At 38.0% G+C, this 27,827-nt stretch overlaps 2 protein-coding genes across 4 annotated transcripts in view; one reads left to right on the top strand and one right to left on the bottom strand.

The window, feature by feature from the left end:
• The window catches only part of LOC126336852 (UBX domain-containing protein 11-like), a 261,607-nt gene that overhangs the window by 156,698 nt on the left and 77,082 nt on the right, over positions 1–27,827 (bottom strand). The window lies entirely within an intron of this gene.
• LOC126336859 (parkin coregulated gene protein homolog) overlaps positions 1–27,827 on the top strand; it is a 107,755-nt gene that overhangs the window by 17,642 nt on the left and 62,286 nt on the right. For all 3 annotated transcript variants that reach the window (XM_050000959.1, XM_050000977.1, XM_050000968.1), the window contains exon 2: positions 16,142–16,313. In XM_050000959.1, coding sequence (XP_049856916.1) covers positions 16,142–16,313 — 172 coding nt within the window. The remainder of the gene's footprint in view (positions 1–16,141; positions 16,314–27,827) is intronic.

Genomic DNA, 27,827 nt, shown 5'->3' with positions numbered 1-27,827 from the left:
CGAGACTCGAACTCGGGACCTTTGCCTTTTGCGGGCAAGTGCTCTACCACCTGAGCTACCGAAGCACGACTCACGCCCGGTACTCACAGCTTTACTTCTGCCAGTATCCGTCTCCTACCTTCCAAACTTTACAGAAGCTCTCCGCTGCAGAGTGAAAATCTCATTCTGGAAACATCCCCCAGGCTGTGGCTAAGCCATATCTCCGCAATATCCTTTCTTTCAGGAGTGCTAGTTCTGCAAGTTTCGCAGGAGAGCTTCTGTAAAGTTTGGAAGGTAGGAGACGGATACTGGCAGAAGTAAAGCTGTGAGTACCGGGTGTGAGTCGTGCTTCGGTAGCTCAGGTGGTAGAGCACTTGCCCGCGAAAGGCAAAGGTCCCGAGTTCGAGTCTCGGTCGGGCACACAGTTTTAATCTGCCAGGAAGTTTCATATCAGCGCACACTCCGCTGCAGAGTGAAAATCTCATTCTGGAAACATCCCCCAGGCTATTGCTAAGCCATATCTCCGCAATATCCTTTCTTTCAGGAGTGCTAGTTCTGCAAGTTTCGCAGGAGAGCTTCTGTAAAGTTTGGAAGGTAGGAGACGGATACTGGCAGAAGTAAAGCTGTGAGTACCGGGCGTGAGTCATGCTTCGGTAGCACAGGTGGTAGAGCACTTGCCCGCGAAAGGCAAAGGTCCCGAGTTCGAGTCTCGGTCGGGCACACAGTTTTAATCTGCCAGGAAATTTTCAATTTTATATTTATTTAATATACTTGAATAAACATTTATGTGGACCACAGCAGCCATTCCAATTGTTCCTTCTTTTCTGTATTGTTCAGGAAATGAGATTCTTTTAAATGTAAAATTTTCACTAATAAATATTGCCACCCCACCACTTTTGTGTTGTTGCCTGCAAAACCATCTAATTTATTATAGTAAATTTTATTGACTTTGTCCATGTTTTCTTATTAGCTTACTGGTTGTTCAGGAAACTAGACAAAAAATCGCCAGTGTCATATCTCAGTGAGGAGCTTAAAACTCAGGGCAGGAGCACATAGAGGAACTACAGCTTAAGTTCAAAAGAATAACTGACTATGCACTAGGTGGATGTGTACCTAATAGAACAATTCATGATAGGAGAAATCCTCTGTGGCATACAGTCACTGTAAATAAACTTTGAAAGAAACATAGACCACTGCATAATAGGTATAAAACAAAACATAGTGCTATAGACCGAGCGAGGTGGCGCAGTGGTTAGCCACTGGACTCACATTCGGGAGGACGACGGTTCAATCCCGTCTCCGGCCATCCTGATTTAGGTTTTCCGTGATTTCCCTAAATCGTTTCAGGCAAATGCCGGGATGGTTCCTTTGAAATGGCACGGCCGATTTTCTTCCCAATCCTTCCCTAACCCGAGCTTGTGCTCCGTCTCTAATGACCTCGTTGTCAACAGGACGTTAAACACTAACCACCACCACCATAGTGCTATAGTTTGAGAGGTGCTGAATGAAATGCCTTTTGCACAAGAAAAATGTATGAAGCCTTCAATGACTGCTGTAGCAGAATGTTGTCAAAAGATCTTTCATGAAACTCAAATAAATTCTGGTCATGCATAACCGCTGTTAGTGGCTCCAAAGTATCATCTAGTCATTCATGATGCAAGACAGGAACTGAAAATGAGAGTAGAAAACCAAAGCAGAAATACTTAACTCTAAGGAAAACACAGGGGCATTACCCCAATTTAATCTCCATACCACTGAAAAGATGAATGAAATAAGTACTGGGAACTGTCAAGGAACCTACACTGGAAGAAGTTAAAGTTAGTATCAGGATTCTTAAAAACAGTTAAACTCCAGCAGAAGACAATGTTATAGCAGAAGCGATAAAATGTGGTGAAGAAAATCTAATAAGAGTTTTGCATGAGATTATGATGGAAAGAAAATATGCTGGAACAGTGGAATACAGCTATACTCTACCCTATACAAAAGAAACATGACAAAGCTGACTGTGAGAATTATAGAGGAATTGCACTGCTCTGTATAGTATAAAAAGTATTAAGATAAATCATGGTGGGGCAACTCAGTATGTATGTAGAAGAGTATCAAGGAAACTACCAGTGTAGTTTCAGAACTAATAGACCCACCACAGATCAGATTTTTACCATCGACAGATCCTTGAAAAATGTTGTGAGTATTACATCGATGTCCACCAGCTGTTGATTTTAAACAAGCTTATGATAATATCAAAAGGGATCAGCTCTTGAAGGCAATACAAGGTGCAGGAGTACCAAACAAACTAAGAAGACTGGTCCAAATGACTTTGAGAAGAACAGTATGTAAAGTAAAGGTTGAGGGCACTTTATCAAAGGCATTTGAAGTTAACCAAGGATTGCAACAACTATTATGTTTAATGTCACCTTGGAGAGGGTAATGCAAAAGACACAAAGCGGTAACCCTGGGGGAACACTGTTTAACAGAGTGTCACAGGATTTTGCATAAGGAGATTATATTGATTTGTTGTCCAGGAGGAAACAGGACCTGGAAGAAAAGCTTGAAAAATTAGATGTGGAGCAGAGGCGGGGGTTGACAGTTATGAAGTCAAAGACCAGGTATTTGTTAATATCTAGGAAAAGATATAGTGAAGGAGAAATAAGCATAACTTTGAATAGAAAAGAATTTGAATGCTGTGAGAGTGTTAAATATCTTGTGTCTCTGGTAACTGAGAATAATGATACGAGAGAAAAAATACATACAAGGATTACAGCTGGTAACAGGAGTTACTTCACACTGATTAAAGTGTTTAAAGCAAGAAGGCTTGATTAAAGTATTTAAAGCAAGAAGGCTTAGTAGGAATCTGAATCTGACAGTGTATCATACAGTGAGACCTGTGGTGATGTATGGGTTGTAGATTTGGAGAATGACACAAAATGATGAGTTGTTGCAGAGATGGGAAAGGAAGATACTTAGGAAAATCATTGGGCCAGTGAATGATAGGGGGTTTAGGCTATCAGAAATAATGAGGAGATCAGAGAGTTGTTTAACAAACCAGATATTGGTATAGAATTAAAGAGCAATAGACCGCGTAGGTTGGGACATGTAGAAAGAATGGTGGAGAGCAGCACAATAAAGAAAGTTTTCAAAGGAAAACCAGGTGGACACTGTATAAAGGGCAGACCGAGGACCAGATGGCTAGACAAAGTGGAGGAGAACTTGAGAAGAATTGGCATTAGAAGATGGAGAGCCAAGACAGCCAGCAGAGAAGGGTGGGCAGAAATTGTCCGGGAGGCCAAGGCCCAACACAGGCTGTAGTGCCAAAGAGTAAGTAAATACCACTGAAAAGATATTAGTGTTGGTGGCATTGAACTGTTAAAACTGAACAAAGCTTCATGGCTTGATGAAATCCCTATCAGATTCTGTACTTAATTTCCGACTGAGTTAGCGCTTCTGTTTACTACAAGCTGTTGTAGTTCCCATGAATGAAAAACAATGCCCATTAGCTGGAAGAAAGCACAGATCACACTTGTCTACAAAAAGGATAGCAGAAGTGGTGCACAAAACTATCATTCAATGTCCTTGACATCCTTTTGTTGTAGAATCTTAGAAGATACTCCAAGCTGAAACATGAGGTATTTTCAACATGAAGACCTTCTGCATGCCAGCCAGCATGGTATTCAAAAACATCAGTCATTTGAAACCCAACTCGCACTTTTCTCGGGTGACATTCTGAAAGCTTTGGATCAAGGAAGTCTGGGATTTGCAGTATTTCTGAAAAGCATTTGACTCAGTACCACACCTATGTGTATTATCAAAAGTGTGATCATATGGGGTATCAAGTGAAATCTGTGACTGGACTGAGGACTTTTTGGTAGGGAGGACACAGCATCTTATTTTGGATGGAGAGTCGCCATCAGATGTAGAAGTAACTTTGGCAGTGCACCAGGGAAGTGTGTTGGCTCCCTTGCTGTTTGTTTTGTTTATTAATGACCTTTTGGCCTATATTAAAAGCAACATCAGTCTTTTTGCAGATGATGCAGTTATTTACAATGAAATACAGTCTGGACGAAGTTGTGCAGATATTCAGTAGGTCTTCGTAAGATTTCAAAGTGGTGCGAAGGCTGGCAATTTGCTTTAAATGTTCAGAAATGTAAAATTGTGCACTTTGCAAGGGGAAGGCCGCAGACACGATCAACTGATTTGATTAACATTCAGCAAGTCAGTTGTACAACATAAAATGAAAGGCTCAGCTCCCTTCCAGTTTTGAGAAAAACAGCTCTAAATTTCATGAGACATAATTGAATCAAAATAGACAGGACCAATAGCTAATTGAAAACAGCAATTTTCATGATCAAATAAGGTATCTGCAAACTCACTTTTCCAAGAAATTGAGGAAAGAAACTGTTATAGCTTTCACTTGTGTACCCGTAAGGTACACACTACTCAGCAGAAAAGCCACTGGTATAGTGACCAAGGCATCTGGGTGGGAAGGAGACAACCTGTGTTCAATTTCCAGATGCATTTTGCAGCTTTTCCCTCTACATCCAAACTTATAGGAATGGAGTGTTAATAAGTTAAGTAAATCAGTTAGGTATAATAACAAGGTATGCCTTGGTTGCTACAAAGATCCGTGAAATTAATCACCCATACTTGTGGAAAAATGAAAATTAAATTTTTTTTTCTTTTTTTTTTTTTTAAAAAAATCCCCCTCATTGGTGAGACTATGGGGAGCTGTGTCATCTTGTCAGTTTCAGGACTGGCAAAATTTCTTGTACAAGCTACTTTGAATCTGGTTTTAGGTACGGTAATTGTTTAAGGGTAACTCAGCAAATGTACAGTGGGTACAGAAAGAGATCATTTGAAATATGTGCACTGTAAGCCATAGAGAACCATATAGTCTGTTATTCAGAAAACTTAAAATATTAACTCTGCCACCCCTATATATGTGAGAGATTATTATCTTTTTTTACATCAGACAATGATTATTTGAGGGAAACGATTTTGTTCGTTCACATGATACAAGAAGCTAAGAAAATGTTATATTTCTCACCCACTGCCTCACTGTAGGCCCATTGACCTCAGTACATGGGAATGAAAATTTACAATAAATTAAAAGGGAACAATCTAATGCAGATGAATTTAGGTCCACTTAAAAGAAAGGTATATAAGACACTGACACTGAAATGCTATTACACAATGGATGAATTCATGGAGGATGAACTAGACATTTGAGCTGCACACAATGTGCAAAAGCTGCTAACATATTCTGAGCATTAGCTTCTTCATCATCATCATCTTCTTCTCCTCAGATATAGGAAGGAATTGCCTGTAATTTCTTGTGCCTGAATCTGGCTTCTTGCTTCTGGGTAACCACCCAGGTCTCACTTCCATAGAACAGTGTGGGAACTGCAACAGTTTTGTAAAATTTAATTTGAGTGTCTTTCCTGGCTTTGTTCTTTAGGTTTCTGTTCAGTGTTCCGCATACCTAGCTGAATTTACTAAGCTTAATTTCAATATCTCTGCTGTAGCCATATGTCATTTCACATCTGAGGTAATTGAAATGGCTTACTTGTTCTAAAATCTTCTGATCTATCACTATTTTGGTTCTGATTGGTTCTTTCCCCATGAAGGCCATTGTCTTAGTTTTTTTTCTTTTGAAGTTTTCATGTTATATTTTTCATTTATTTGTTTTAGCAAGTAGATTCCTTTCCAAAGGCCACCTCCCTTGCCTGCTAGGATCACTGCATCATCAGCATATAGTAAATTATTTAAAAGAATGTTCCTGTCTAGGTAGATGCCTTTCTGAAATTCTGATTTCCATATATGTATTATTTCATTAATGTAGTTGTTGAGAGTTGGAGAGATGCAGCAGCCTTTTCGCAGCCCTTTGTTACTTGGTATCATTGAGATCCAGAGTGATATTTGTGTCTTGATGTAAACTTCTCATCACATTTACTAAATGCTTTGGATTTCTGCGATTCGTCATTATTTCCCAAAGTTTCTGCCTATTGACATTGTCAAAAGCTTTTAAAAAAAGTCAATAAAATCAACATGTGTTTCTTTATTGTGCTCTCTCTGTTTTTCTGTTATTTATTGTAGAATAAAAACTGCATCTATTGTGGAGTGTCGTTTCCTAAAACCCATTTGTTCCTCATGCAGTACTGCTTCTGCTATGTTTTTAAGTCTTGTATTTTATAATTTTAGCATACACCTTGTGTTCTGAGTCCAGTAAACTTATTACTCTGTAATTACGGCATAGGCTTTTATCTCTTTTTTTAAAAAAATTTATATCACTCGAGCTGTTTTCCAGTCTTTGAGAATATTGTTCTTCTTCCAATATTCGTTAAAGAGATGCAGCAGTCATTGGTGTAGTATCATTCCTCCATATTTTAATTATTCAGCATTAATGCCATCTTTTCCTGTTGCTTTTCTGTTCTTAAGTGATGTTAGTGCAGATGTTAATTTGTTGGACTGTATTTCATCTAATCCTTTCTCGTCTAGTTGTTCAATTTCAGTTTCTTGTGCTGTATGATCATACCACAACTCACTGTAATGATTTATCCACTGTTCTTGTTCAATGCCATTTATGTGTATCTTCTTTCTTTCTGTTGTGCTTAAAGTTTTTACAACCTCATATGCCATTTCTTGCCTTCCGTGGATATCATGTTCGATATTAGAAATAAACCTACCCCAGTGTTCCTGATGTGCTTTCCTTACTACGCATTTAGAATTATTTCTTTTCTCCTTATAGTATTGTTTGTTCTCAGTAGTGGGGTTGCTAACGTACACTCCTGGAAATGGAAAAAAGAACACATTGACACCGGTGTGTCAGACCCACCATACTTGCTCCGGACACTGCGAGAGGGCTGTACAAGCAATGATCACACGCACGGCACAGCGGACACACCAGGAACCGTGGTGTTGGCTGTCGAATGGCGCTAGTTGCGCAGCATTTGTGCACCGCCGCCGTCAGTATCAGCCAGTTTGCCGTGGCATACGGAGCTCCATCACAGTCTTTAACACTGGTAGCATGCCGCGACAGTGTGGACGTGAACCGTATGTGCAGTTGACGGACTTTGAGCGAGGGCGTATAGTGGGCATGTGGGAGGCCGGGTGGACGTACCACCGAATTGCTCAACACGTGGGGCGTCAGGTCTCCACAGTACATCGATGTTGTCGCCAGTGGTCGGCAGAAGGTGCACGTGCCCGTCGACCTGGGACCGGACCGCAGTGACGCACGGATGCACGCCAAGACCGTAGGATCCTACGCAGTGCCGTAGGGGACCGCACCGCCACTTCATACGACCGAGGCACACAGGGCCAACACCCGGCATCATGGTGTGGGGAGCGATCTCCTACACTGGCCGTACACCTCTGGTGATCGTCGAGGGGACACTGAATAGTGCACGGTACATCCAAACTGTCACCGAATCCATCGTTCAACCATTCCTAGACCGGCAAGGGAACTTGCTGTTCCAACAGGACAATGCACGTCCGCATGTATCCCGTGCCACCCAGCGTGCTCTAGAAGGTGTAAGTCAACTACCCTGGCCAGCAAGATCTCCGGATCTGTCCCCCATTGAGCATGTTTGGGACTGGATGAAGCGTCGTCTCACGTGGTCTGCACGTCCAGCACAAGTGCTGGTCCAACTGAGGTGCCAGGTGGAAATGGCATGGCAAGCCGTTCCACAGGACTACATCCAGCATCTCTACGATCGTCTCCATGGGAGAATAGCAGCCTGCATTGCTGCGAAAGGTGGATATACACTGTACTAGTGCCGACATTGTGCATGCTCTGTTGCCTGTGTCTATGTGCCTGTGGTTCTGTCAGTGTGATCATGTGATGTATCTGACCCCAGGAATGTGTCAATAAAGTTTCCCCTTCCTGGGACAATGAATTCAAGGTGGTCTTATTTCAATTTCCAGGAGTGTATTTTATATATGCACCCTGTTTTTATTTGACAGCTTTCATTATATCCTCATTCCAAACTTCTAGGACTTTTCTTTCTCTCTCTCTCTCTCTCTCTCTCTCTCTCTCTCTCTCTTTCTCTTTCTATCCCCTCTCTCTCCTCTCTCTCTCCCCTCTCTCTCCCCCCTCCCCCCCCTCTCTCTCTCTCTCTCTCTCTCTCTCTCTCTCTCTCTCTCTCTCTCTCTCTCTCTCCCCCTATCTCTCCCCTTCTCTCTCTCTCTCTCTCTCTCTCTCTCTCTCTCTCTCTCTCTCTCTCTATATATATATATATATATATATCCCCCCTCTCCCCACCCCTCTCTCTCCCGAGAGCTTCTCCTGCTACTCTGCGTATAGTTCAGAGTTTGCCATTCTTCTTCTATATTGTCTTTAGTTTGTAAGTTTTCCAGTTCTGTATTTAATCTCCTTGGGTACAGGTGTCTGATACTGTCCTTTTCAAGCAAGTATACCTTATAAATACTTTGATATTGTTGGTTTGTTACTTGTTCTGTTATTTTCTTCCATTTTGTAAAAATATCTATTCTGGAGAGCAGTAAGAAATGATCTGATTCTATATCTTGTGCTCCATAAACTCTTGTATCCCTTACTCGGCCCACTAGCTTATCATTCACTAAGATGTAGTCAATTATTGATCTAAGACATCTGCTGAGCATTAGCTATGTAGATATTTCACTGTATCTCTGGTACTGATTGCTGTGGGTTTCCAATCCACGCCAAATGCCGTGGAACACAATGAGCACTAGTGGTCTCTGCAGCAGTTCCACCATAAGCCGTGGCTGCGTGCACTCCTGGCCCCGAGTCTTTCGTGAGGGCGGCACTGTGGAGCATGTGGTCCCATCGGCCAATAGCAACATACATTGTAGTGTATTTAGACGGCTACCTCTCACTCAATGAGGCAATCTGGTATTAGCGTTGAGTCGGATGATATCTCGCTTACAGACATCGTGTTTATGTTGTGTGTGCTTACTTCCCGTTTACAAGTGGAAGTTTTTTTGATTTCGTGAGGTTATCTCTTGTGACCCCATTGCTTAATTATTAGTTGTTGACCTTGGTGTCTTGCTCAGTTGTCTGTTGTTGTGCTTGTCCGTCCATTCCCATTCATCCATCTTGTTTGTTCGCGGGCTGCTCCTGTTTGGTCCCACTGCGTTTTCGTCACAACAGTACCATTTTGATGTACCTTATCTGAAAGTTAGCATGTAGGTATATGTTTATGTGGAAACAATGATAATGAAGTTTGGAATTAGTGGTATTTGTAATTAGCACAGCTTTTAGGTAAACTAATTATTCCACTGGCTTCTAATTAACCAAATGAAAGTAGATGTAGTAAAGTCAAGTTGGATAAGCCCTGAGTTAATATTCAAGATTTTTGATACTGTGCTCAAGTTATAAAAATAACACTATTGAAGATATTTGGGGAAAAAGGTGGAAGACAAACATAACAGGGGGAAGTGTCCAACTGCTTTGTTACACACTGTACCTGTGATGTTATTTGAAGAATATATTTTGATTTTAGTTCGATTATCAGTGGCTTGTTCTACATAGTGAACTGAAGTGAAAGTATTCTCATTTTATTGTCATTGCACAGCTTTTATTTTTTAAATTGCTGGGTGAATCTGAGACTACTTTTACTCTTTGATATAACGTTTAGTGTTCTTTGGTATTCTTAGCAGTGCCAATAGCAAAGAAACCTTTTGTTGCAGTACAACTCTAAATCTAGGGAACCAGCTGTTTATTGCTTTTATACTAGTTACTAATATTTTTTTAGGCTCCGTATTGCAGCAGTTCACCTGAGACAAACTGTAACTAATTTATTACAGAACTTAACACCCAGGATTGAGTATACTTGGTTAAAGGCAAGCCTCATTTTTAAGAAAGGGAACTGCTTCAAACTCATCTTTCATTGCAACTCAAACTAGCTACCTTTCATGGGTGGTGTTCCATCTGTGAGGATATCTTCAAAACTTGCCAAACACCCCAAAATCAGCTTATAGTCTTTTGTCTAATAATTGCAGCCAAATAAAGGAATAATGAAGTTAATTACTTCATTGTAGCTGTGTTATTAGTGAGACCACTACTGGAGAGGTGAGGTATCCTAGTTACTCCCCACCTTCATAGTTGCTCCCCACCTGGGAATTTTGAGTTTGAACAGCAGTAGTGGAGGCTGCTGCCCAGTCAGCAAGATGTCAACAGTTGTGTTTGGCAACAACAAGATATTCAGTACATAGTCAGAAACAGATAATAGGTTGGCAGTGTCTCACAATGCTAAGTCAGATACAGCTGGTGCTGACTAGGAGGCAGTCACTGGCTGTCACAGCTATGCTGCTCAGCTTTCACTGATGCCCATAGCAGATATTTGGGGTCGCATAGTGGTCATACGGCATGCCGAACTCAAGTGTGACAGCGTAAGCCGAACACAACGATGGTTGCCCTGGACTACACTGGGGTCAGACGAGGCAATCTGGTTTATGCATATGAATTATGGATGCACCAGCCTCATGGGAGTTTGATGGACAGTAAGTGAACAGCATGGTGTCCTTCTGGCTGGCTGGGAACTTATAAGTAATGCCTCGGTGAGGAATTGTTTCACTGCTGCCAACAGCGGAACATCGCAGAGATTACTACAGTGCTGATTTGGCCTCTTGAGAGTGTTGCAATTCTGTTACAATATTGGCAGCAGCCAGTGTTCTGGTGAAGTCATCAGCTGTGAGGAAACTTCAGTAATAGGGCAGAAAATGTTGTAGTTGCGTGTCATTACATTATATAATTGTAACCACAATTACGTCTTTTGCTGCTAGCCTAGTCATTTTATAAATTTTGGATTAATGTCATTGGGCCACAGCCTTCACTTCTGAGAGAAAATGTCTTGGTCAAATGTGTCTCTGTGATTTTTCGTGCATGTATTTTGAGTAAAATAAAAATAGTAACTGAGATGGGTGGGATTATCTGTGACATATTCTATCTGAACAATTCTGCAGAGTCATTAGTACACTTCTTGGTAAGAAATTTCTGTGATGGGTCATTCCATGCCAAGTGGTATAGAGGCTCCCACATGATCCTCATGGATTTTGATGAAATTTTGTATGAACATTCACACATATTCTCAATGAACACTAGTAAAGTTTCAGTTTCAGGAATTCAATACTTTCGGAGATACAGTCACTTGTTTAAGACCATAGCACAGCTTTCTATAGTGCGTCCTTGAATTTTCAGCAACTTTGAGGTGAGATATCTCTGTAAGTATTTGCATGAAAGAAACAAAACTTGGCCATCTTATACAACTTTTAGAGCTGTTTAAAGTAAAATATTAAGAAAAGAATTTCTGAGCAATTTTCATATAGATAATTTGAAGCAAAGTTGGGTGAAAAAATAGCTGTTTTAAAAAAATGCGAACTATAGTTTTTTATATCTTCAAATATAATTGTGGGATGTAAATGAAACTTTGCACACAATAACTCACCAACACAATGTCTTGGAATATAAAATTTCATTGTCCTATTGCTTTCCATTATTTCACAAATCTAGGGTAAAGTTGACGATTTTTCAAAAAGTGCTAAAAATGGGTATTTTTTAGTCAAATTTTTAAAAAAAGTGTTTTCTCCAAACTCTTTTAAATTATGGTCATTAGAAAGAGCATATTCTAAACTATCTAGAAAAATGGATTGAGTTTTGCAATGCAAGCATATAAGGCCCTAAAAAGTAGCGTAAACAAAGAGGCACACTGGAAGTTTGAACACATTTTTCTGGCACTCAAATTATACCTGAAATCTTTTATTTTGCCTTATACATGTTTATTAATGTCTGGGATAAGTGAAATATAAAGTCCTGATATATATAGGACCTAGCTTAAGTCCAAATAGCAAAAGAATAAAAATAGAGACAATGTTATTTCTTAATTGTCACCACCTCTCCCCCCCCCCCCCCCCCCCCTCTCTCTCTCTCTCTCTGTCTCTCTCTCTCTCTCTCTCTCTCTCTCTCTCTCTCTCTCTCTCTCTCTCTCTCACACACACACACACACACACACAATTATTATTAAGAATGAATGTAAATTGTAAAATTTATTTGCATAATCATCTAATTACTAGTTGCTTGTATAATGAACAACACCAGCTTACTGATGGAAAAGAAGTGTATAAATGAGTTGCTATGGTCCATGGTGGCTTATCCCCTGCAACTTTCATTTCACCTGAGAAAACCAGCATTCCCATTGCCATAGGGGCCACACCCGATAGCTTAGCAACAACAGCCATGGGTGGGTTTCTTTACCACAGGATTCCAAGCCTGATAAGGGTTCCCTTTCACAGGCTCCCAAGCCTGATAGTAAAATTATTTAAGTTCCCTTTGTAAAATTAGAAGGCATTCTTGGTCTCCATAGATTGCTTCCTCTAAACTATTTCAATTTTTGATATGCTACATTAATTTTCTGATGAATATCAAGAGGAATGGTGTATTGCCTGCCAGACGAATTTACTGATGGAGCTGGAATAACTGCAATAATGTGGTGTTCCAGAACCCATCACTTGTCACTTCTTGGTGGCCAATAAAATGAATTTGCCGGACCATGTGGGTGCATAAAGTTTATTAATGCATCCCTTTGCTCTGTGGAGGTCTTACAGATATTCCCAATCCACCACACGTTTTCGTAGATGCATGCAACATATTGTCCTGGTTGGAGAGCAGACATTAATATGCCTCCTTCATTACTGTGATCCATTTTAGCTAGAAAAGATGAACAATCATTTGAAACTCCACTGACCTGAATTGTGTTTCATCAATAGGTAAAAAGTGATTATTTTCTCAAAGTGCTTACTACAGTTTGTCCAAGTTTAAACCTCTCTTCTTGTGACACAATATTTTTTTTCAGTTTCATCTTTACTGATGAAAGCAAATTTAATTCCATTAATGTTTTCAGAGCAGAAATGAAACAGATCTAGGGGAGTAAGAATTTGTCCATTAAGTGACCGTTGCAAGCTCGCTCTTGCTGCTAACCACTTTGTTGTACCTCCAATCCCATCACAAGGTGATTTCCCGTGACTAGTAGCAAAAAAATTCCATTCGGCTGTCATTCCAAAATCACTATTATGATAGCACAAATTTAGTAAATTTTTTAAATTTTTACATTGAGCACTGGAGCCACCACTGAAATAATGAATGTGGGATATCTGTGCAAACCGTGCTTTTATATATTTGATGAGCTCCTTGATAAAAACGTGAACTGCAATAGTGTCATGCCACAAACACTGACCGATAATGCAAAAACTTAAAGATTCTACTTTCTCATTTTGACGAAAGTAGATAAAAAATGGATGAATTGTTGCATGACTATTGTCCCAGTGGAAGCTTTGCACAGCATCCTGAATCATAAAAGAATAATTTCCTGCAAAATCCATTAGGACAACAACCTCTTCGTCTTTCAGATGACATTTAAGGCCTTTAAGATGCAAGCTTTGGTGCCTGGCAATGTAATGATGGCATGACAGACTCCATATTTTATTTTTTATATCTTCTATAAATTCATCCACTACCATTTGCTTCATGTCCAGTGTGGCCCGATCGGTATGTATCCATTGCTTAAACCAAAACTTTGAGAACCCTATTTCTGGAACATTTATATTCTTATAGGTAACACACATTTCCCGTAAATTGCAAAGTAACAATCTTTTCTGCATGTATGTCTTTCTATCTAAAAGTCTATCTTTTTTCCAGGGCACGACCTACTATACTCATCATATTCAAAAAAATTTTGCACTCTACTAGCAACTTCTGCTGGTAATTTTCAGCTTTGCCTATTTTCGGGAAGTGCCAGAATGCCCTTCTCTGCCTTAAGCTTCTGAGCATTCTTCACCATTCTTTTGGACACGGCGAACTGAGCTGCTGTTTGTCTGACTATCCAATTTGCAGATGCCAAGGTTAAAATTTGCATCTGTTCTTAATGAATTGAATTCTGCATCTTGGCTTTCAGTTCAGTCAGCAAATGTGTAAAGTCGGCACAGTTTACACATTCTTTAATTTCACTAGCATCTTCAATTTGTTGGTTTACTCCTATTGCATTTACAATTCTGTTTTTAATCACATTTTGAGCCTTTTGAATTTTCTTCTTCACATATTGGGGCTTATCTCTGTAGCTTACTGTTCTCTTCAGGGGTGAAATACCGATAGACAATAAACTACTATTTAATTCTTCTTTTGGTCTAAAGTTCTCATCAGAATGTGATGATGAGGCTGATTAAGCTTCGTCCAAGTGTTTATTTCTGACCTGGCTTGATGTTATTAACAAGCTGCTTCTTCAACATATGAGAAGCCTTATTAGCTGTTTCAGTGTCAAGAGTGTGAATTCCTGCCTTAACATTATGATTCACCTTCCCAAAGGGACTGAAGCATTATTTTTTTATTTTTTTTTTTTTAACCTATCATATTGTGTCAATAAGAGGGCTTCATGGTGTAGGCAAACTTGAGAGGTATGGTCCAGCTTTGCTTCAGAACGTAAGACCAACAACTCTTTTTCCTCATCACTAAAATCCGCAAACCATTTGAAAGCAGCTTTTTTGGCAAAGAAAGTGACATAAGTGACATGCCACTTTGTTCCACTATCTCCTTGCCCAATTGAGCAGGAAGGTATGCTGTTCCCTTCTGCATCCATCTCTAATCAGTAACTAAATAATGTATTTAGCCTTGAAGTGCAAATTATAATCTGCTTAAATTTCAGACAAATTGCTACTGAATGAAATTATACACAATGTATAATACGAATGAAAAAATCTAAGAAGATGAATATGCTATAAAAGACACAATCAAAACAATTATGTGTAAATTAGATTACAAACTTTGATGGTCTTATAAATCACTTAACAAGCCACACTCAGTCAAGAGAACCAACACACTATGCTGCAAACACACCACTGAAATACTGATTGTTCAAACGAGGCTCACAATAATGAAACAATCTGATTGTTAAAGTAATTGTTGCCATTATATTTTCTATAAACTGTGAATCTTGTGAATTTTCTCTGTGAAACTAGTGGTTATGTATTTACCAAGGTAGTAGGCTACATTTAAGTGTGATTAAATACAAAATTAAAACTCTTAGATGTTTAACCAACCAATTTCACCTGTTTCCCTAATAACTTTAAGACAAAAATTCACAGGTCACAACACCTAGGTATTAAAATCTCTGCAATATTGATTGGAAACTTTACATCACTTGATGTATGATTCAAGCAAACCGATTCTTTTTTGGAAAAATGTTTTATACAATTGAATCCAAAAATTAGATCTTTATTTTCCACTTGTAAATATTTACAATTTTGAGAAGTACAAAATATATGAAGCTATTATTCATTGAATTCTTTATGATCTCTCTCTCTCTCTCTCTCTCTATTTTTTTTTTTTTTTTTTTTTATTAATGGCCTATTTGCCAGGTCTTTTTATTTCAATTATTCGAGGCACTAATAAACAATAAACATTCATTAGGCATAATAAAAGGTTTCAGGTATAATTTGAGTGCCAGAAAAATGTGTTCAAACTTCCAGTGCGCCTCTTTGATGATGCTACTTTTTAGGGCCTTATATGCTTGCATTGCAAAACTCAATAAAACTCAAGTTCGCATTTTTTTTAAAACAGCTATTTTTTTCTCCCAACTTTGCTTCAAATTATCTATATGAAAATTGCTCAGAAATCCTTTTCTTAATATTTTACTTTAAACAGCTCTAAAAGTTGTATAAGATGGCCAAGTTTTGTTTCTTTCATGCAAATATTTACAGAGATATCTGATCTCAAAGTTGCTGAAAATTCAAGGATGCTCTATTGGAAGCTGTGCTATGGTTTCAAACAATTGACTATATCTCTGCAAGTATTGAATTTCTGAAACTGAAGTTTTACCAGTGTTCATTGAGAACATGTGTGAATGTTTCTACAAAATTTCATCAAAATTAATGATGCTCATGTGGAACATTTCTCGATAATAGACCACTTGGCTCGGAGTGGCCCTGATATCAGATGCTGTAATACAAATGAACAACTAGATGAAACATTAGTTATTATACATGAATGAGATCAGCTTGATATTTGACTGTGCAAAATCTAAGATGCACTTAACTTTTGAATTCTTTGGAAGTATTTAATCAATACAGTCATGTGTTGCCAGCTTATAACGTTGTGGCTATCCCAAAGGAAACACATTGAGTAATTTTATTTCTTTTGTTCCAGGTGGAAGTGGAGAAACTGGACTACCATCACTACTTGCCAATATTTTTTGATGGCTTAAGTGAGACTGAATATCCTTATAAGTTCTTCGCACAGCAAGGGATAAAAGACATGATGCAACATGGTGGTCCAAAAATTGTACCAGTTATACCACAGCTTATTATACCCATCAAAAGTAATACTTATTACACTTTTAATTTATCAAGTTTCTGTCCTGAAGTTTACTTATTCTTCACCACAAGATCTGTATACAAAACATAAGGCTAGGAAGTTGCAGAAATTTGCCAGAAGTAGCAGCAGACAGCCTAATTACAGGATAGTAGTCATGTTCAAAAAGCAGGAGTAGGATACAAACAGAGGATAGAAAGTAGGGTGACCAACAATTGATCATGGTTTTAAGGGAGATGACCAACATCTGACCATGGTTTTAATGGAGGTTCAAGGGAAATTTAGTGACAATAATTTTCCACTGTGCAACTACAACACATTTTTTATTTATTTTTATTTTTTTGGAATGGGTGTCAGTAGAGATATAAATATAAAAAAATTGGGAGGCTTTGCATATGTGAACACATCTGTGTGTTGCCAGTACTGACCAAGAACTGATTAAACATTCTAACTGGCATAACTCCTCTAGACACTATGGCTATATCATTCTTTCTCTGCTCCTCACTTTCCTTGAGCCAAACCATCTTCTTTCCATAGAAGCATGAACAGAAAAAGAGACTGTATGTTGAGATTGGTCGTTATATAAAAGGTTTTTGAGATCTGTCAGTCATGGAATTTGAACTATAGGTAACACTTAATGGGATCAATATTTACAACAGTGATCTTTGACAAAATATAGTGGAGAAACAGGCAGTCAATAAGGGAGCTGGGAGGATCAGAGAAGTTACTATAGTACAGAAGATCCCCAGAAGTATGATAGAATTGGTCACCCTAATTGCAACATACCAGATTTGTAAGTCTTAAAAGCTAAAATCTTGGGATTCAGAATCCTGCAGTTGCTCATTTCTGACATCAACCTGTATACTTCTTTTATTTAGTTACATCAGAGAGTATTTCAGTAGTTTTTCCCTTTTTTTCCAAAAAAATCAGCAACTCACTAAATGAAACAAAGGAGCAAGACTTGTTAAAACAGGACTACCTGGAACTCACCTGACAGAGATACAAAATAAAATGTAATGGAACTACAACTTTTGAAACTAGGACTCTAATGTGGATTTAGGTCAATAAGAAAACAGGTGCAGAAGATTCTGTGTTTCCTTTTCTAAAAATAAAAAAAAAATTTAAAAAAAGCAAGGCCCACTGTACATGTTACCTATAACATGCAGAAATTTGATATGTTTTCTCAATCACTATTTCCTTACCTGCATCATGTAAAACTGACCAAAAAACACTGTTGGAATGAGCATACATAAATTTTTGAATGCTAAGAGCACTCTTTCATGTACAAAATGTTGACTTAAAAGGTGTCTGTGTAAATATGAATTGGAAACCATAAGACACCAAATGTAAAGCAACTGTACTGTAAGTTAACAGTTTCCAAAGTTGTAATCTGAGTACAGTATCTCTGTTCTACTTTTATGCCACTTGATTTTTTTTTCAGCTGACACTAATTTACCTGTTCCTTAGTGTTTTACTAACTTGGATTGTCTCCATTCTTAAAGAGCTTCTGCTCATTGTTGCAGTTTGTGCAAAAGTAAGGAAATGATTTAAATGTGTATTAACAGAAGAGTGCAAGAAGCATGTTTGTGGGCAGTTCATAGTATATTTGTACTGCAAACATGCTATGAGTTCAGTAAAGTCTTTTTCCAGAGTCTGCCCATCTGTGTCCACAAATATTAGGCCACTAAGTTATTTTCCCTGCATAAACATACATGTAAATCACTGAATATCCTTCACAGTGGAATTTCTAATGTTTCATAATCTGTTTCTTATTTATTACAATCCTACGATTTCCTTTGTCACAATACATCCTGAGGAAAACCGTCTTAGAAATGAAATCACATAAAAGCTTCCACTGACTCTTTATTTTTAATGATGTAAGACAAAAATTCTTTTTTGAGAACTATGACTATCTTTCGTCCAGGACTTAGTGATAATTAGGAAGTTCTTTACTACATCTTTTCCTTATTTATTTATTTTTTTATTAGAATGACACATTTAAATACTGTGCTCTTAAAATTAATCATAAAAGCAAACAATGACAGTTACTAATATTCTTAAATATGCATGACAGCCATGAACAAAAATGGTAAACACTGAAAGGATGTGCATGTAGTAAAAACTGTGCTAACATGTATTGTTCCTATTGAATTATAACTATATGTTAGAAATGTTTGGTGCAAAAACATAGGCAGTTTTAAACATTTAACTAAAACTGAACAGAAAAACAGCCACTGTCACTCCATAACTTATTTCTTAACTTGAATGTGCTTACCTTTACAAATGTATTCATATTAAAAGCAGCATTGTTTGCTAAAACAATAAAACTGTTATTTTGACCTGTGCACTGTCAGGCTAAAATCAAAATAGAAAATAAGTAGCCACAGAATAGCATAAACTACTACTTTGAAGGTGATCAATACCCTGCTTGGAAATACCACAGCCCTTCCTTCTATCAAGTTAAAAGGCAGCATTATTTCTTGACCCAAATCCATGTTTGAGCAGAGTCTAAAAAAGACTCCATATAAAATACACAATGGGTTTTTGTCTGAATTGTCATAGCCATATGGAGGAAGAAGAAAGAAGATTAGAGTTTAATGTTCCATTAACAGTAGTTTAAGATAGAGCACAGGCTTGGATTACAAAAGAACTTGGGAAAGAAATCAGCCAGGTGCTTTTCAAAGGAATCGTCTGGACATTTGCCTGGATCAGTTTAAGGAAAACATGGAAAAACCTAAATCTGGATGACTGGACAGGGAATTGACTTGTCTTTCTCCTGAATGGCAGTCCAGTGTGCTAACCATTGCACCACCTCACTCAGTATAGCCAAATGTAGAGTGGGAAATGCACAAATGAGGTATCAAATTGACCACTGTGAGTTCTAGTTTTCCAAAACAGTATTTAATTGCTTGAAAGTAATTGGTGTAATTAAGTAATATCGTGAAAACAAATTTTTGTTACTTCTCCGATCTATGTTGTATTCATTCCCACCCAATATCAATTTAAATTAAAAAACAGAATACTCGAAAGAAAATTTTTATGTGTGAGAAAAGTGCACAGTACCACTGCACCAGGGTGCACTGACACAAATGACCCACTAACAAAGAAGCATGTGCACATTTAATACCCACTTAACAGGTTAAAATAATTTATTGTTACTTTTGCCAACTTCTTCTTGTATTCATTTATCACTGTGATAATAAAGATTTATTAAAAATAAAGATTCCAAGACTTACCAAGCGGGAAAGCGCCGGCAGACAGGCACATGAACAAAACACACAAACACACACACAGAATTACAAGCTTTCGCAACTGGCAGTTGCTTCGTCAGGAAGGAAGGAAGGAGAGGGAAAAATGAAAGGGTGTGGGTTTTAAGGGAGAGGGTAAGGAGTCATTCCAATCCCGGGAGCGGAAAGACTTCCCTTAGGGGAAAAAAAGGACAGGTATACACTCGCGCACACACACACACACATATCCATGTGTGTATGTGCGGATGGATATGTGTGTGTGTGTGTGCGCGAGTGTATACCTGTCCTTTTTTTCCCCTAAGGGAAGTCTTTCCGCTCCCGGGATTGGAATGACTCCTTACCCTCTCCCTTAAAACCCACACCCTTTCATTTTTCCCTCTCCTTCCTTCCTTCCTGACGAAGCAACTGCCAGTTGCGAAAGCTTGTAATTCTGTGTGTGTGTTTGTGTGTTTTGTTCATGTGCCTGTCTGCCGGCACTTTCCCGCTTGGTAAGTCTTGGAATCTTTATTTTTAATATATTTTTCCCATGTGGAAGTTTCTTTCTGTTTTATTTACATCGTCATTAATTTGATAATAAAGATTGTTGCTGTTGGGGTGTGGTCTTCAGACCAATGACTGGCTTGATGCAGCTCTCTATGCTACTATATCCTGTGCAAGCATCTTCATCTCCAAATTAACTACTGCAATTTGGTCTCTCAACTATTTTTACCCCCCTTCCCCCACACATTCCTTCAGTATTAAATTGTTGATCATTTGATGACTCAGAATGTTTACTATCAACTGATCCCTTCATCTAGTCAGGTTGTGTCATAAATTTCTTTTTTTCCCCTGTTCTATTGAGCACCTCCTCATTAGTTATGTTATCTACCAATCTAATCTTCAGCAGTATTCTGCAGCACCACATTTCAAAACCTTCTATTCTCTTCTTGCTGATCTGCTTATTGTCCACGTGTCATACAATATGTGGCTACACTCCATACAAAACGACGGATGATCCCCCCCCCCTCCCCTTAATCTCTAGTTGGCTATAAATAAAAGACAAGCTCATAGAAAACAATTATTTTATTACCAAAAGTTTTGTACACTTATGGTTACTTTTCAACATAATCACATAAAAGATTGAGACATTTATTGTACCTGTGGTCAAGCTTTGCAATACCCTCTTCAAAAAATGTTGCCGCCAATGAGTTTAAATGAGCATTGATGTTGTTTTGAAGATCTTCATTCGTTTGAAAGAGCTGCCCTCCTAGCCACGTCTTCAGTTCAGGGAAAAGGTGATAGTTGGTGGGTGCAGGTCAGGACTGTATGGTGGATGATCGAAAATGTCCCATTCAAATTGTTCAAGGAGCCATTGGGTTTTGCCAGCAGTGTGTGGATGAGCGTTGTCATGGATCAACATAATTCCTGAAGTCAGCATCCCTCTTTGTTTGTTTTGAATGGCTCTCCACAAATGCCCTAAAGTTTCACAGTAAGCAGGTGCGTTGATAGTGGTTCCTGTTGTTGAGTGTTTGTTTGAATTTTGTCGGTTTGTTCGGTGATTTTGGATGCATCCATTTTTGAGTGGTTCCTGTTGTTAAATGTTTGTTTGAATTTTGTTGGTTTGTTCGGTGATTTTCAATGTATCCATTGTTGTGACTGTCATTTTGTTTCCAGTGTGTCGTATTTGATCCAAGTCTCATCTCCAGTAACGATTGATTTCAAAAAGTTCTCTCCTTCATCGTGATAATGGTCAAGGAGATTCAAATGTGACACCATTTGGTGACTTTTGTGGGCATCCATCAACATTTTTGGAACCCAACAAGCACAAAGTTTTTTGTAGCCTAAATGTTCAGTAATGATAGAGTGTACAACAGATCTTGAACTTTCCAGAATTTCCATAGATAAAGCCGTAATGGTGAACATATGATTTTCTCTAACCATTCTGTCAACTCGTTCAACAAGGTTGGCTGTAACGACAGACTTGCGTCCTTGGCCCCCGTCATTGTGCACGTCATTTCGGCCATCTTTAAACTTTCAGCACCATTCACACGTAACACCATCAGTCATGAAGTTATCACCTTACACTCGGCTCGTTCTCTGATGAATTACTGCTGCATTATTCCCTTCTGCTTGCAGAAAGCGAATTAACTTCATTATTCACACTTGGCAGGAGCAACAATGACGGCAGCCATTTTTACGTGGCTGTAGTACAATGCAGACTAAAAAAAAGAAAAACTGCCCTCGTAGTTCCAGTAAATACTTCGTAACACTTAACTCTATATTCGATGTTAACAAATTTCTGTTCCTCAGAAACACTTTTATTGCTATTGCCAGTCTTAATTTTATATTCTTTTTACTCCTGCCATAATCAGTTACTTTGCTGCCCAAAAGTAAAACTCATCTGCTACTTTAAGTGTCTCTTTTCCTAATCTACTTGCCTCAGCATCACCTGATTTGGTTTCACTACTTTCCATTATCTATTTCTGCTTTTGTTGATGTTCGTCTTATATCCTCCTTTCAAGACACTTTCAGTTCTCTTCATTTGCTCTTCCTGGTCCATTGCTATCTCTGACAGAATTCAATGTAATCAGCAAACCTTAAAGCTTTTATTTCATCTCCCTGAACTTTAATTTGTACTCCAAACTTTTCTTTGATTTCCTGTACTGCTTGCTCAATGTACGGACTGAATAACATTGGGCATAGACTACAATGGTGTCTCACTCCTTTCTCAACCACTGCTTCTTTTCGTACCCCTTAACTCTGTAACTTCCCTCTGGTTTCTGTACAAGTTGTAAACAGCCTTTCACTCCTTGTATTGAACTCTGCTACTTTCAGAATTTCAAAGAGAGTAATCTAGTCAACATTGTCAAGAGCTTTCTCTGAGTCTACAGATGCTATAAATGTAGGTTCACCTTTTCTTAACCTGTCTTCTGAGGTAAGTCATAGGATCTGTATTGCCTTGTGTGTTCTTACACATCTCTGGAATCCAAACTGACCTTGCCCCAGGTCAGCTTCCATTCTTATGAAAAGAATTTGTGTTAGTATTTTGCACCTGTGACTTGTTAAAGTGGTAGCTCAGTAATATTCACACCTGTGAGTATCTGTTTTCTTCAAAATTGGAATTATTACATTCTCCTTTAAGTCTGAGGTATTTTGCCTGTCTCATACATTTTGCACAAGAGATGGAAGTTTGTCATGGCTGGTTCTCCCAAAGCTATGAGTAGTCCTAATGTAATGTCGTCCACCCTGGAGCTGTGTTGACACATAAGTCTTTTGGTGCTCTGTCAAATTCTTCTTGCAGTATCTCCCATCTAATCTTCATCTACGTCCTCTTCCATGATGCCTTCAAGTTCATCTCCCTTGTATAGCCCCTCTATATATTCTTTTTGCTTTTAAGCTTTCCCTTTTCTTTGCTTAGTGCTGGTTTTCCATCTCTATATTCATACAATTGTTTCTCTTTTCTTCGAAGGGATCTTTAATTTTCGTGTAGGCAATTTCTATCATTCCCTAAGTTGTATATGCTTATAAATCCTTATATTTGTTAGGTTAGTATTGTAAAAATTTTTAAAAGCATATTCCTGAGTGAAACCGTCTCCTTAAAATAACTTGATTGTTTAATTTTGCCAATTTCTTCTTGTAGGTGATGCTTATTACAACTAAAAAGGCCAGTTTTGTGAAAAATTTTAAAATCAATTTTTTTTTGTATTGTTGGGGCTCAGAGTCAATTTAGAATTTTTGAGTTTTTAAGACTAGTGGAGTATATTTTTCTGTTTGATTATGTAGACTGTGCAACTATTGTTTTGTGGCCTTGACGTACTTCTGTTATCTATGTTGAAATGGGTAAAAAAAGTTCCAACTATTTTTCAGTCTCAAAAATTTTTCGATAGAGAGTCAGTCAAGTATCAGGACAAGGAATTGCATCTCAATCAACACCTCATTTGCTATGCATTATTTCAAGCATCATACGAAGGTGCAGCAAACATTTCTCTAATCTGTTTTATTTTATATTCATGCAAAATAAATTTCTGCATAATGTATATATACTTGTTAAATTTACAGCTGTTATTTTTCAGTAATTTCAGTTTCATAGTGTTAAGTGCTCTGCAACAAATTTAAGACAAACAAACATCTGTGACAATATTTATAGATTCATAAATTAAAAATGTATGGAAACCTCAAAATGATGTCATATTTTCATTTCTACTCTGTGAAAAGAATAATGCGGAAAAAAACTTTGTTATTGTTACTTGACACTTTGGAAGAATAATCTGTGTGATGTCCCAAATTGTTTTATTTTGGGGGTGTCATAAGATTATTTATTATTATTATTATTATTATTGGAGTACATTAACTCAATAATTTTTGAGTGTTCCGTCTCTTCTTTTAGTCCAGTATTTTTCATTCTTTCTGATCTCACTTTCATTTCTTTTGTTGATCAGATCATTCATTTGGTTTTGATTTTGACTTTAACTTGGAATTGCTCTTTCTTGTTCTCCATTTTACAGTTGTAGCTGTGAACATATTTCCTATGACTGAGGTTTTTAAATTCTTACTCCATTCCCTTAAACCAATTTGTCTCATTTTTTGTTGCAGAAAAATCATTTTTTTCTGTATTTGGGTTTATTCTCAGAATGTGTCCATAAAAACGAAAATTTCTTTTCCTCATTGTGCCTGAAAGCTTCTCAGTTATTTAATAAAGGGTTTAATTTCTGATTCTCAGGTAGTTGACTATGAAAAGTGCACAGAAGGGTTTCTTTTAGGTTAGGTGACTGTCCATCCAATCCAGATAACGGTAGCTGTAGGATACCCAGAAGTATCCATGTAATATCAAAAGAAATGCCTGCCACAGATGAGAACATTAAGATCCTAATGTTACACTGCTGAAGCATTCGCAAAAAAGTGCCAGAGCTTGAAGCAGTCCTGAAAAGTAGTGAAGTTCACATAATACTAGGTACAGAACACTGGTTGACACCTGAAATTGATACCAGCAACATTTTGGGGGAAAATTTAAGCATATTTTGAACAGACTGGCAAATGAGAAATGGAGGTGGTTTGTTTGTCACAGTAGACATGAAACTCAAAACCACCAAGATAGTAATTGAAGCTACATGTGAGATTGTTTAGGCAAGATTCAGTATCAGGGGTGGACATAAGGTGATAACTGGATCCTTCTGTTGCCTACCAGATTCATCTGCTGATGTGACCAAAAACTTTCGAGAAAACCACAGTTAACTTGTACTTAAGTTCCCCAATCATACTGTAATCATCGGTGGAGACTTCAATCAGCCAACGGTTAATTGGGAAAATGACTTTTTTTGTGGTGGGCATGATAAGATATTCTGTGAAACATTATTAAATGCCTTCTTTGAAAATTACCTGGAACATCTAGTTAGGTATCCCATTTATGATAGAAATATATTGGATCTGATTGCAACAAATAGACCTGACCTCTTTCAGGATGCCCACATTGAAACTTGTATCAGTGACATGATGTGGGTGCGGTAACAATGATGACCAAAGTACAAACTAAAATGAGCAGAAGGATATATATCTTCAGTAAACTAGACAGAAAATCAAAAGTGTCATATTTCAGTGAGTAACTTGAAACTTTCAGCACAGGGCAGAAGCATGTAGAGGAATAATGGCTCAAGTTTAAAAGAATAGTTGACCATGCATTGGATGGATAAGTACCAACTAGACCAGTTTGTAATGGGAGGGAACCTCCATGGTATATACTCACTGTAAAGAAACTCCTAAAGAAACAGAGATTAATGCATAGTAGGTGTAAAACAATGCCTAGGGCTGTATACAGAGAGATGCTGGATGAAAGGTGTTTGGCTGTCAAGAGAGCAATACATGATGCCTTCAATGACTACTGTAGCAGAATATCATCAAATGATACCTCACAAAACTCAAAGCACTTGTAGTCATATGTAAAGGCTGTTATTGGCGCCAAAGTTAGTGTCCATTTCTATGTAAATAACACAGTAACTGAAATTAAGGGTAGAAAAGCAAAATCCGAAATGTTTAACTCTGCTTTCAAATGTTTCTTTACAAAGGAAAATAAAGGAAAGTTGCCCCAATTTAATCCTCATATCACTGAAAAGATGAGTGAAATAGTATTAGTGACAGTGGTATTGAGAAACAGCTGAAGTCTTTGAAATTGAATAAAGTTCCAGGGTGCAATTGAATCCCCGTCAGATTATATACTAAGTTTGTGACTAAGTTAGTTCTTGTTCTAACTATAATCTATTGTAGATCTCTTGAACAAAAAACAATGCTCTGTTCTTGAATAAAAGCCCAGGTCACAACTATCTACAAGAAGGGTTGTAGAAGTGGTCCGCAAAACTACTGGCCAATAACCTTGACATCAGTTTGTTGTAAAAGTTTAGAATATATTCTGAGGTCAAACGTAATAAAGTATCCTGAAGAGAATGATACCCTCCATGCTAATTGGCATGAGCTAAGAAAATATCAATCATGTGAAACCAAACCCACATTTTTCTCACAAGACGTACTGAAATCTTTGAATGAAAGCTGGGGGATAGATGCAGTATTTGCTCATTTCCAATAAAGCATTTGACTCATTACCAGATTTATTTAAAAGTTTGATCATATGGGGTATCAGGTGAAATTTGTGACTGGACTGTGGACATTTAGGCAGGGAGGATAAAGCATTTTATCTTGGATGGAGAATCACCATCAAATGTAGAAGTAACTTTGGCAGTGTCCCAGGGAAGTGTGTTGGGATCCTTACTGTTCATGTTGTATATTAATGATCTTGCATACAATATTAATAATAAACTCACACTTTTTGCAGATGATGCAGTCATCTATAATGAAGTACTCTCTGAAAGAAGCTGCGTAAATAGTCAGTCCGATCTTGATAAGATTTCTTCAGAGTGTTGCAAAAATTGACAACTTGCTATAAGTGTTCAGAGATGTAAAATTGTGCACCTCACAAAACAAGAAAAACATTGTATCATATGACTATAATATCAATTAGTCACTTTTGGAATCAGCTAACTCATACAAATATCTGGGGATAATACTTTGCAGGGATATAAATTGGAATGATCATAGGTTCAGTCATGGGTGAAGCAGGTGATGGACCTTGGTTTATTGGTAGAATAGTGGGGAAGTGCAGTCACTCTACAAAGGGGATCGTTAACAAATTTCTCGTGTGACCAGTTCTTGAATATTGCTCATGTGTGTTGCCTGTTGGACGCGTACCAGATAGGACTGGCAGGGTGGGGGGGGGGGGGGCAGGGGGGGGGGGGTGGTTATTGACCGTATTTCAAAGAAGGGCAGCAGGAATGGTCACAAGTTTGTATGATCCATGGGAAAGTGTCACATAGATACTGAAGGAACTGAACTGGGAGACTCTTGAAGATGACATAAATTACCCCGAGAAAGTATATTAACGAAGTTTGAGGAACAGACTGTAAATGAGGACTCTAGAAAATACTACAGTCCCCTATGTATTGCTTGCATAGGGATCATGAGGATAAGATTAGAGTAACTACTGCATTAAGAGAGGCATTCAAACAATCATTCTTCACCTGCTCCAAATGTGAATGGAATGGGAAGAAATCTAAATAACTGGTACAGTGGGACACATACTTTGCCATGAACCTCATGGGGGTTTGCAGAGAATAGATGTAGATTAGGATTACTTTGTTACTATGGGACTTGAGGCTCAGGATTGTTCATAATACTTTCCTTTCTTTGATCTCCAGCCTTTCAGTTGGACAGTCATGTGGCTGTTTATGGAGCTTCTGATTCAGTTACCGCATTATTTTTGCATTTTATGAGGTGGAACTACGTGTTTTTGGTGAGTTGAAAGCCTAGTTTCTTCTAAATTCAATAGCCTTTTCCTCAGAGGCATTCCAGCTGACCTGTTTTCTAAGATATTTGAATTCTTTGGTAATTTCTGTTTTTATCCTCCTATTTTAAAATTTTTCAGTGCTTTTTTTATATTTGACATCATTTTTGTCTTTTCGGTGGAGGTTTTGAGATCTATTTTTTCTGCTAGTTTACAGTTTGAGGGTTTGGTTGTCAGCTTCTTCTCTGGTGTTGTCTAGTAGGGCCATATCATCTGCAAAAAGAAGGCCACTGACATTGATGCCCCACTTTTTTCCCCCTAGTCGGATTCCACTATGGCTTTCTCTTCATAGCTCAATTTACTACTTGTTTAAATCTTCATTCTATCTTGCATTCTGTATTTCACATGTGATCTTATTACAATTACGAACTTAATTACTGTAAATGCTTCTTACAAATACATATCTTAA

The sequence above is a fragment of the Schistocerca gregaria genome, chromosome 1, assembly GCF_023897955.1.
Source record: "Schistocerca gregaria isolate iqSchGreg1 chromosome 1, iqSchGreg1.2, whole genome shotgun sequence".
Classification (NCBI taxonomy): domain Eukaryota; kingdom Metazoa; phylum Arthropoda; class Insecta; order Orthoptera; family Acrididae; genus Schistocerca; species Schistocerca gregaria.
Note: the sequence above shows the minus strand (reverse complement) of the source record. Positions and strands in the feature narration are given on the sequence as shown.